General features: G+C 39.8%; 1 protein-coding gene across 2 annotated transcripts in view; it reads right to left on the bottom strand.

Annotated features, from left to right (window-relative positions):
• The window catches only part of LOC126161505 (pre-mRNA-processing factor 17), a 73055-nt gene that overhangs the window by 44367 nt on the left and 15946 nt on the right, over window positions 1-12742 (bottom strand). For both annotated transcript variants that reach the window (XM_049917408.1, XM_049917409.1), the window contains one exon: window positions 6353-6569. In XM_049917408.1, the coding sequence (XP_049773365.1) occupies window positions 6353-6569 (217 nt within the window). The remainder of the gene's footprint in view (window positions 1-6352; window positions 6570-12742) is intronic.

Here is a 12742-nt window from a genome sequence, read left to right as displayed (position 1 = left end):
CGAGTGGAATCATTTCCAGTGCATAACTTACCTCAACTGCAGAGCACAAAGGTCACCATTAAGAGTAACTTTATCACTCAATGGATATCTATGTTTAAACAGTGAAAAGTTTGATGACCAGGAGACATATAGCACAACTTTTTATTTCCTGGAAGGCCAAACTCTGGTGATGACGTATTCCACCGATGTTTCGAACAGGCTACCTCTGTGGTTGAGCACAATTTCATTACCACAATTTAGTGTGCTCAGTGACAGCAGTGGGTTCACAGATCATAGATATTTAGTAGTACGACCACAACGACACGAAGCCTTGGCTTGGGGTTTCAAAATGATGGTAAACTGTAGAGCTTCAACAAGAGCAATGTATATTACATGCCTGTATTGAGGGTTAAGAAAGACTAGTGCTGCGTCACACCAACGTAGACCACAAAACTATTTAGTTTCATATTAAATGTTATACTATTAGGAGGCTAAATTAGATAGCAAAATGGTATCTCAGACTGAGATTCTTGTGTGTTAACAAACATAAGGTATTTTTTCTGAAAAGACTAACATACATCTATGACTGTCACAATGTGAGCAAACTGCGAAACAACCAACCAGATCCAACCCATGGCTGCTCACTTTATTGTCTCTATTTCCTGTCACTACTATACATTTGCGCTTTCAGCCAAAAGGCCTTCTTCTGAAGTAGGCAAAAAAAAAAAAAAAAAAAAAAAAAAAACCACACACACACACACACACACATAACCACTGTCTCTGGTCTCTAATGCCGAACTGTAAGCAATGAGTAAATGTGCCTGATGGCTGTGGGTGGTGAGGTTGAGGAGGAGGCTGGGATGGGGAGGGGAGGGGAGGGGGGGGGGCTGATAGGGTAGGTGTAGGGGGCATACTTGCAGGAGCACACAGGGATGTCAAGGGGATAGGGTAGGGCTGCTAGGTGCAGTCGGGAGGTTTGAAAGAGTTGGTGGGTTGGGAGAGGGGGGGGAGTAGGGGTGGCGAGCAGAAAAGGAGAGAAATGGGGAGGAGGAAAAGGCTAATGAGTATGTTGGTGGAATAGAAGCTTGTGATGTGTTGGAGTGGGGGCAGGGAAGGGGGTAGACATGTGAAGGACAGGGACTAGCGAAGGTTGAGGACAAGGGGGAGACAGCTATGGGAATGTAGAATATATTGCTGGGAGATTTCCCACCTGTGCAGTTCAGAAAAGCTAGTGGTTGTAGAAAGGATCCTGGGAGCGCACACTGTGAAGCAGTCATTGAAGTGAAACACGCTGTGTTGGGCAATGTGTTCAACAACTGGGTGGTCAAGCTGATTCTTGGGCACAGTTTGCCAGTGGCCATTTATGTGGACAAACACCTTGTTGGTTGTCATGATCATGTAGAAAGCAGCAGTCTTTCCCTTAGTTTGTACATCACACGACTGCTTTCACAGGTAACCCTGCCTTTGTGGGGTAAGTGACGCCTGTGACTGGGCTTGAGTACTTGGTAGCAGGAGGATTTATGGGACAGGTCTTGCATGAATAGTTTGGTATAGGATGGGGCCATGCAGGTGCCTATTTTTGTACCACAGTTACAGGTTTGAAGCCAGTCAGTCAATGGGAAAGGTAGTGTTCAATAGCCAAAAGGCCATGGGAATTGGGGAAGTTAGTGCAGAGGAAGGTGACATTAACAGTGATGGGCAAGAAGAGTGCCATGTGATAAAGGAACAGGAACATGTAGGAGATAGGAGTGCTGGGAGTGGTAGGGGTCAGAAGAGAGACAGACTCATGGGAAAGGTTCTGAGATGGGCCTAAGGATTTGAGGAGAGACTGGACATCCTTTTGGATTTCTGGAATGAAGTCACTGAGGCATTAGTAGGTGAACAAATCTTACAGCTGGTGGCGTCCTTCCACCAGAAATACCAGTGGTTCAAAACCACAGCAGTAGAGCCTTTGTCAGCAGGTAGTAATATAAGGTCAGGATCAGTTTTTAGTTGGTGAATTGATTCTGTCTGTGGATATTAGCTTAGCTTCTGTGTTGAGGTATTTGGGGAATCAACCCAACAAGCCAACTTCCTGGATGTTGACCTCCACCTCAAAGATGGTTACATCAGTACCTCCATCCATATCACAGCTACCAACCACTGGCAACACATCCACTTCGACATCTGCCACCAACTCCACGCGAAGAAATTCCTTCCATACAGCCTAGCCACTAATGGTTGTCACATCTACAGTGACAAGCAGTCCTTCTCCAAACATATAAAGGCCTTCACACACCAAAATTATCCTCCCAACCTTGTACAGAAACAGATCTCTTGTGCCTTGTCTCTCCAGTCAACCTACTACCTCTCAATTTGTCACCGTTTAGCCACAAATGGGTACTCCCCTGGTAACTCAGTACTGCCCAGGACTGGAGCAACTGAATCACATTCTCCACCTACTTCTTGTGACCTGAAGTGATGAACATCCTACCCTCTATCTTTCCCATCCCTCCCACAGTGTATTGCACAGTATTCTTGTGCATCCCTACTCGCATCACCTTGCTTCACGGTTTATATCCCTGCAATAGGCCTAGATGCAAGACCAGTCCCATACATCCTCCTACCACCACCTACTCCAGTCCAGTCATGGGCGTCACCTATCCCATCAAAGGCAAGGCTACTTGTGAAAGCAGTTATGTGATCTAAAAATTAAGCTGCAACCAATAAGATGTCTGTTTGCATGATGGCCACCAACAAAGTGTGGCCAAAAGACAGTTGGACCACACAGTTGCTGAACATGCTGCCCACCATAACATGCTTCACTTCAATGACTGTTTCACAGCCTGCTCCACCTGGACCCTTCCTACCCACAACAGCTTTTCTAAATTGCACGAGTGGAAACGCTCCCTGTAATATATTCTATATGTTCCAGTCCTATATGTTCCTGTCCTTCACCCACCTGTCCCCTTCCCTACTTCCACTCAAGCACATCACAGCCTTCTGTTCTAACCAATGCACCCGTTACTCTCCCCCTACCACCCCTCCCTACCTCATATTTCTCTCCTTTTCTGCTCCCCCCTCTCAAAACACCTGACTTCTCTTAGCAGCCCTACTCTGTCCCCACCACATCCTGCACGCTCCCACAAGCAGCACCACACCATCCTCCACATCTATCATGCTATCCCTCTCCTCCCCACCCCAGCCTCCTCCTTAACCCCACAACCCAAGGACCGGTTCTCCCATCAGGTGCAGTTGCTCACAGTCTAGTCTCACTAACCAGAGATAGTGGTCATGTGTGTGTGTGTGTGTGTGTGTGTGTGTGTGTGTGTGTTGTTGTTGTTGTTGTTGTTGCTGGGCCGACCGGAGTGGCCGTACGGTTCTAGGCTCTACAGTCTGGAGCCGAGCGACCGCAACGGTCGCAGGTTCGAATCCTACCTCGGGCATGGATGTGTGTGATGTCTTTAGATTAGTTAGGTTTAATTAGTTCTAAGTTCTAGGCGACTGATGACCTGAGAATTTAAGTCGCATAGTGCTCAGAGCCATTTGAACCATTTTGTTGTTGCTGCTGCGGTTGTTGTTGCTGCTGCGGTTGTTGTCATTTTCCTACTTTAGAAGAAGGCTTTATGGTTGAAAGCTCAAATTTATAGCAGTTTTTTGTTACGCCTGTCTACAACCCAACATCTCTTCTATAAAGTGAGTAGTAATGTGTCCTTTTCGAACTAGTCTTTATCCTGGATTTTCCATTGTTTAGAGAAATTTTATATAATCTCTGTGATATAGACACACTGTGCAATTAAAGTTACCTGTATTTGACATTTAAAATTCACATTCCAACTTTTTCCCAACACTAGTTACTCTCATGGTTGGCTACGCATAACACACGTGTATGCCAAGCAAGAAGGCACCTTAGTGTGAGCAGAATGGTTGTAGTGTGTAGTTGAACATACAAAGTTACCACTTGAGGTCAAAAATACGTTTTGTAACAGTAGCTGAGTAATCCAAAGCTCGCTGCAATGAACCTAGCCAGGGTAGGTCTTGTGCTGGTCAGATGTCTTTGGTTTGCGGTATTGGATTGTAGCAATTTGTCCACCTTGTCCACACTGCCACTGAATGTTTCTTTATCCCTGGAACCTTCTCTGTAGCACTGAAATGATGTAAGGCTGACATTCAACTCCAACTCCAAATTGCAATGACTGTGGTTCGCATCTAGTCTGTCAACAATCTGACCAAACATAATTTCATCCAAATGTGAGTCCTCTTGATTCCATTTGCTATTAATATAATGTGCAGTATCCATGTTATCTCAACACACTTTACTCTGAAGTGTTCCATAACGCAATCTTTTTTTGTGCATCTAAAAATTCTGATAATTTCTGAATACAACCCATCTATGTCATAATAAACAACATACTCTTTATTCAATGTTATGAACTGTGTGGATTGCATTACTGAGAACTTTCATTGGTTTAATATGTGAGTAAACATGACAAATTTGTGAATGATACTACTTGGTTGATTTTGAGAAAATGCAATACTGGTGGACTTTAATTAATTTTATACGTTCTGAATATTACAATGTGCAGAAGGTTTACTTTTAATTGGTGGCTGTTAAAGCAGATATTCAACCATCTCAGCTTACTCAATAACTGAGCAACCAAATTAATAAAAAATTAATAAGGATCACTTAAGAGATAGACAGATGGTTGCAAGCTCTTTTAATTTAGGAAAATGTGTTAGATAATACAAGCATACTTATTGTATACAAATAGTTGTGACAATAACTGAAACAGAGTTACTACTGTAAAGAGCTATAATCCAAAGATACACACATTAGCATTTATCCCTTTTAAGATACTGAAATTCAATAAGAAGAAAAATTAGGGGTTTAACTTCTGTTCGTGATAACATCATTTGCAGTGGAGACAAACTCCAATAGAACTAATGATCCTAAATGAATTATCCAGGATCTTTTGAAAGCAATCACTCCGCCATTCACCTTGATCAATCCAGAAAAACCAAGCTAAACCTAAATCTCAATGGTTTGACAAGAATTTGAACCTTATTTTCCCAATAACAAATCAAATGCTTTAAACACTGCACCATTTTGCTCAGTCAATAAATAAGGGAACATCAGTGAAATTCGGATGGGCACCAAAAGGAAAATTTTAAAAACTACCAACAGCATAACTAAACAATAAGGAGAAGGAAATTTGTGAAGAATGGGTATAGGGAGACTGTAGTAAGTGTGAAAAAATTGTTGCATGGCATGAGGAGACAACATAAATCAAAAGCAAGGAACATAGGTGCTAAGAATCTCGAAAAAAGTACGGTGAAGAAAACATATAAGAACAAAATACAAAGAGAATGACCAATATGAATTCTCAGTGCAACAGGCGAAGCATGACAAAAATGAAATGCAATAAAATTTAAAGATTTAAATATGCATAATCCAATGCATTCTCATAAATTGAGATTTTTGGGCACAGTGTTAGCCCAACTGTACAAGATTAGGGTAGGGAACTGGCAATGGTTCTGTTCATGGAACAAATCCAGCATTTGCTTGAAGTGATTTAGGGAAACAATGCATTACCTAACTCTGAATAAGTGGATGTTTATACAAACCAACATCTTCCGTTTATATTAACCACCAGTTAGGAGTGCACATCAAAAAGGAACCAAATTGTTAATCATTTTTACAACATAAATTTGACTTTTGCTGCAACTATTTTTTCAGACTGTTTCTTTGGGTCATAGGATTTTTATCTGCCATGTACCACTTCATTAACTTCTGGCAATGTGTTTATTAAAGTGAAAAGAATTCACTGTGGTTCAGAATTCCTGTTAAACTGTGGGTCCCCCTAGAAGTGGCTGGGTAAGTCAGCTCAATGGACAGAGGAAGGCAATGGCATACCACCTCCAATAGGATCATGCCTAGTAAAGTGCTGTAGTGTTCAAACCAACCTTCCGGTTCATGACAGCTTTCTTGAATTATTGCAATTATTAAGTAACTCTGGCATTTGACTTTTAGTTTTCTACATTCCACTGTTGGGTTTCATGTCCCAATTTACTTTATGAGCAATTTATTCATTAGCTTCCTGTTAAGTAAGGGAGAGGGAGAGGGAGAGAGGGAGGGAGGGAGTAGAAGGGGGAAGAGTGGGGGGAGAGTGAGGGGGGGAAGGTATTTGAAGTTTTTATAATCTAATCTCCTTCCTCTGCGAAGGGGCTAAAACACACACAAATGTAAGAAACAGAAATGTAAGGTTAATCCTTGACTGGAACAGGAAGAATTGAGAAGCAAAAGACCGAGTGCTACAGATGTCAGCTCCGAAATCTTGACAGTTCTTTCTGTCATTTATAAGTTTTACAGAGAGTTAAATGTATTCATGTTTACCATAGCTGTTGAAGGTTCGGCGCTGATTTTCAAACTGGAAATCACTAATGTATGCTTGTTCAACAAATCCAGACAGCATGTTTTTATGAGCTTTCTGTTGTCTTGTTTGGAATGGATTCTCTGGTCCAACTTCTGGGGCAAATAGTTCTTCATATTTTGGATTATGCAATACTTCTTTCGTTGTAGAGTCAATATGTCTTAAGGTGTCAACAGTACCCTGAAAAAAAGCAAAATCGATAAATGGATTTCAAAACTTCGCAAAATGCCACCAATATTAGTACTCAGCTTGCTGCTATGCAGGAGTCAATTCAACCAATGACACTGTCACAAACAACTGAAATACGTTTCTGAAACTGCCGGATAATAGGAGTTTTTATGTTTGTCCCTTACAAGTGTTTCTGATACAGGATCAGTAAGTATGTGATTTATAAATCAGGAATGTTTGTTCCCTGAAAATAGGAAATATATTTGCTTAGAGTCAATAAGTACAGGGCTTCTGATCTGACTTTTTGATGCAGATACAGCATTTAAACGTTGAGTGTTTGAGATACTACCAATTAGTTTTGACCAGTAATGTCACCATTCTTTTGAAATGATGGCTGTGGTGACAGAGTGATGTGCAGCATTGCCCAAGGTTTTTTGACCAGTGAAGTCACCATTTTTTTGAAATGATGGCTGTGGTGACAAGAGTGATGTGCAGCATTGCCCAAGGTCTAAATTATGTTGGAAGGTGAAAATTTGGTTGAGAGTTTCTAAAGCAACAAATGTGGCAGCAAAACAACCTACTTCTTAAATGAATATCGCAATTACAGACTAATTTGTAGTGTGGCCAGAGATCTACGACATAACATTAATCTAGTTTTTCATACAGTTATAGTTTATGATCCCGATGAAAGTCCCTATTTCCCCAATGTAGTCTGAAATTTTCAAGTGTTTAGTATATCTGAAGGCATTAACACCAAGAATTTCCCCACCCAAAGCCCTTACATTCCTTTGGAGATTCCAATTCATTGATAGTTAAAACACACATGATTGTGTGATATCATAGTCACCATAGCCATGACAAATAGTTACCTTGCTGACAGTATCAATGGCTAAAGCTGGTTGGTTTTATTGTATTTTTCAATACTTCCCAAATGTTTCTATAGACTTTCTTTAATTCTCTATTACATACAAACATCAATAACTGAAGCTGGACATTGTACAGCATGCAGACTAACTACTGAGCTGGAACAAATGACAAGAGGCAGTATGCTACTTCTCGTATGATGCTGCTAATATGTTACAAATGAAAGAAATAAAAGCAGCAAAATATTCTTATTTGCAAAGCCAAATATAATTACGAGAATATTAGGAGGTCTTGTATTGTATGGGATGGATTTGATTCTACTACTTCTTTACAAGGTGAAGTGTGGCAGTAATGGGTGTGTGAGGACCTTCCCCCCTCCCCCCCCCCCCCCCCCCCCCCCAGCTTAAGTTCAAAAGATGTTTTAGTCACCACAGACCCATATAAACATTTATAAAACACATACTATTATGACACATGGCATTTTATTTTTTATAGTTAACACTCATTCTTACAAATAATCATATTGTGCAAGAGTTATTCCTGGGCATTAAATTCAGCAAAGTTTAAGTTATACTCTGAGAACACTGTTTAAACTTGGTCCTCACACAGCAAAACAATTTCTTTTCCTTTCTGTTCTGGCACTTTTAACGAATATACATGATGAGAATCTGTCATTGTAATATTCAAAATACACCGATATTTGAACTGAAATTTAAAGCAAATAAATCATGTCTCTCATACAAACATACAACTGATTCTAGTTCTAATTTAACAAAATATATACATGATCACAAAAATAATCATCTTTACAAAATTTTGTGTTCCAAGGCACAGTGACATTTTCTTAGCACAAAATTTTTTAAATGTAGTCTAATTGTACAGCTAAATCAACTTTTAAAATTGGGTGACTAGTGTCCCAAAAATGAACAAGGAAAGTGTTTCTGTAATAGTTTGCTAAAGGTCAGGTAGAGTGACATATTTCCCACTATTCAAATTAGCAATGAGTAATTGTGTAATGATGGTCCCATGTTGGATCTGAAAAAAAGGCAGTTTTACCCCTGAGTTCACTATATAAAAAGCTGGAAGACAACTGTGCTCTGCTTTCAACATATATAGGCCTACTTACCCCTACTTTTTACTACCCAATACTTCCAACAGTCTGATGATACTGCTACTAGTAGCCTTAACCTATAGCAGCAAACTTCTTTATAAATAAATTTTGAGGATAAATTTCTGTATCTAGTAGATTTGGAGTTATCTTCTCGATAGATGAATGTTATCAGTATTGTTTTGCCAGTGTAAGTTTATAGGTTATATTTACATATACAAAATCTAAAGTCACCCCATCCAGTAATTTAGCTTACCATGCAGGTGGAAAAAAATGTTGTGTCCCTTTGCAGATATAGAAGGGAGGGAGGTGGCTTGAAACTTCTTGGCTTTGGGCCATCCAGAGTTTTAACTGGATAATGAATTTGGTACACACAAAATATTCCATTTCGACAATGAGTAAGCAACAAAGAAAACCAAAGAAAAATTAGGAAAGGTAATTAAAGTTATTAGCAACAGACACAAAGGGATGTAAAATGTCATTTATGAACCACCATGCACCCACAGGAGAAAGCACATCCTAATCGAAGGACCAAGTCCATGCAGAACTGGAAGTTGTGATGGGTGACGTTTCGAATAGCAACTGTAAGGTCCTGCTGGCTGATATGAATGCTAAAGTGGGAAAAGAGGATGTATTCCATTCAATAAACAGAAAACAAAATTTGTATGAACTCTGAAACAACAATAGCATCAGTTTCATCACCTGTACAACATCAAAAGGGATGCTTATCAATAGCACATATTTTCAACAGAAGCTTATACACACCTGAATCTAGGTGTCACCAGATGGTAAAACAATTAATCAGATAGGTCACACTGCAGTTAACACCCAAGCAAAGAACTGGATGATGGATGTAAAGACAGTACGGAGCACAGGAGTGACCATTTCCTAGTAAAAAGCTGTTTATGAGTACAACCCAAAGCCAGAATCAGAAACTGTCTTAAGGAAGTAATATGCTATCTTGTTAGCAGATCAGGGGTAAGATGATTTGGTATGAGGATATATGCATTGAGGCATTAGTCAAGAGAAGGGAAGCCAATGGGAGGTGGATACGAGGTACAGATTTTGCCCAAGGCAAAGCACAATTTGAAAAAGGGGGCCTACTTATAACTACCCCAGAAACTCTGAGGGGAGCAAAGAGATGTACATAAAAGCAATACCAGAGGAGTTTCAGCTAGATTTCTTTGGAAGACAGGTGCAAAAGATATAGTGTGAAGTTAACCTCTGGTACAGAGCTGCCAAAAGTTCATCAGGGACAATAATGGGACCATTCTCACCAATGAGCTCAGCACTTCCGATAGATGGAAACAATACTTCAAGGAGCTCCTCAACTCTGATTAACCTATAGATCTGTTCAAATTTCAACCTCCTGACATTGTAAATTTTGGTTATCCAGCTCCTACACTGAAGGAAATGAAGGATCAGCTAATGAAACTGAAGAAGAACAAAAGTCCACGAGAAAATGTGAATACAGGCAGAAGTTATTTAAGTTGGAGAGAAGAGACATCACGAGAGAATTCACCAACTAGTTAAGAGGATCTGAATTGTGGAGGAGATCACACAAGATTGGAAGACAGCAATCATCTGCCCTATACACAAGAAAGGTAAACAAAATGGACTGCACCAACTACAGAGAAAACACCCTATTGAATCTTCTACAACATCAGGTCCAACTGTATACAGATTAGAACCCAGCCATTGGTAGAAGCCCCAGCCATTGGTAGAAGAAGTGATTCGTGAATATCAGGATGGCTTCAGGAAGAAGCTTTCGACTGTGGACACCGCAACAGCTCACCAAGAAGACGTGTGAATATGGCGAAGACCTTCATGTACTCCTCACTTATTTTAAGGAGGCATATGATAGCATCCACTGGGAGCACCTGATGAATTGCCTAACCAAATTTGGAACACCCAAAAAAAAAACCACAAGCCTATTTGCAGTTTTTCTTCCTAATTCAAAACATAATGTGAATCTTGGGAATAAAGTTATGGAGAGCCTTAATGTAAACGCAAGATTGAGACAAGGAGATTGTGTGTCACCGATATTGTTCAATATGGCACTCAAAAATATAATGAGAGGAGCTTTCCATAAGAATTTTGAAGGGATTGAGGTAGAGGGTGAAAAAAATCACAAATCTCACATTTGCCAACAACACGGCCATGTTGTTTCACATCTAAGAACTAATGCAGGTGAGTGACAGTGTGGAGGTGTCAGCAAGCAAAATTGGATTCCTAGTGAACTATTGAAAGACCGAGTATCTGATGATGAATGGGACTCAAGCCTATTCAAGAGACCAACTCCAGTCTCTGATAGTCAGAACCTGGTCCTACAACATAGTTCACAACTTTAAATATCTAAGAGAAATCTTTACAGAAAATGCATTGTGTGAGGCAAAAGTTCAAGTGAAGATCCAAGCTGATAACCAATCATACTTCAGTCTGCATCGGCTTTTTAAAGCACACAGCCTCTCAAGGAATTTCAAATTCCAGCTGTACAAAACACTGATCCAACACATATGGCAATGTGACTGCCCAATTTCGAGAGTTCGACCAGAGCAAAGGTTAAAACAACCTTCCTGTTTTCAAGCTGAAAGTCTTAAGAAAGATCTACAGTTTGTTACAAGATGAGATCATTGGGAAATGGAGGATCCAGCATAATTGTGAGCTGGGTGAAATCTACAAGAGACCAAACATTGTACGACTGATGAGAACCAATGGCTTGTACGAGCAGGGCATTTCAATCATATATAAACACAGACAGCCTTTGAAACCCATGGATTTGACTCCTGATGGAAGAAGACCACTAGGCAGACCCAAAAAAAAAGGGGACTCAGAAGATCAAATGAATGAAATGGATAGCACCCTGAATAGAAGTTGTAAGAGGAACTTCAACAAAAGAAAAACAAGGGTAATGGAGTGTAATAAAATTAAATCATGAGATACTGAGGGAATTAAATTAGGAACTGAGACAGCAAAAGTATGCAATTGCTGTTCAGGCAGCAACATAACTGATGAAGTTCGAAGTAGAGATGCTATAAAATGCACACTGGTAATAGTAACATAAGTATTTTTGAAAAGAAGTAGTTTGTTAACTTCAAATATAAATCTAAGTGCTAGGAAATCATTTCAGAAAGTATTTGTCAGGAGTATAGCCTTGTACTGGAGTGAAATATGGATCATAGACAGTACAGACACGAAGAGATAAAATGTGTTTGAAATGTGAAGTTACAAAACAATGCTGAAGAATAGATAGGCAGATTATATAACTAATGAAGCAGTACTGAATCGAATTGGAAAGATACAATTATGGTACAACTTGACTAAAAGAAAGGATTGATTGATTGATAAGACACTTCCTGAGGCCTCAAGGAATTGCCAATGTGGTAATGGAGGAAAAGGTGGGGGATGAAAATTATAGGGGGAGACCAAGGATTGATTACAACAAGCATGTTCAAGTGTCTAGGTTTCAGTAGTTCTGCAGGCATGAAGACACTTGCATGTGATAGATCAGCATGGAGATCTGCATCAAATTAGTCTTCAGATTGACAGCCACCAAAACAACAATGATAAGAAAAACATGAAAGCTTGAAATCTTTCCAATAATTGTGGAAATACCACTTGCTTCTTATGCTAATAATTACAGTGACCAACATGAAAACTGTAACATGTAATAAATGATATGTAATTATCTATTTAATTAAAGTGTAGCACTTTGTCATATATTTTAGATAGTGTATGTTACTGGCATTGTTTTGCACCCAAACAATACAGCATTGATTGTTTACTGTACTAGCCTTAAATGTTTTTTTCCCATACCAGTATTGTTGCCCTTTCAATAACACATGTTTCTAGGCTTTCTCTGTGATTAGTGTAATCAGCTTTCTCAAACAAACATGTCATTAAGCAATGAAGATACCGGAAAAGCCACTGCTTTGGTGGAAGGTGGTCACAGAATTATGTGCCAGAAGGATGAGAACTGCATCTTCCACTATTTTCAGAACATTAAGAAGGTACAGAGAAACTAGACAGGAGGCCATGCAAGGAAATGAGGAGCAGGTTCCACGTGAGCAACACTGCCAAGAGATGAGCACTTCTTATAACTTCCAAGTTCTTCACAACCATCACACCATCACCATTGGAGCACGAAATCGACTCCACCAAGTTTCAGGGGTCAATGTTAGTGAGACACTTGTCTGAAGAAGACTGGAAGAAG

This window comes from Schistocerca cancellata, chromosome 2 (assembly GCF_023864275.1).
Source record: "Schistocerca cancellata isolate TAMUIC-IGC-003103 chromosome 2, iqSchCanc2.1, whole genome shotgun sequence".
NCBI classification, from domain to species: domain Eukaryota; kingdom Metazoa; phylum Arthropoda; class Insecta; order Orthoptera; family Acrididae; genus Schistocerca; species Schistocerca cancellata.
The sequence above is the reverse complement of the archived record's forward strand: the minus strand, read 5'-3'. Positions and strand labels throughout refer to the sequence as shown.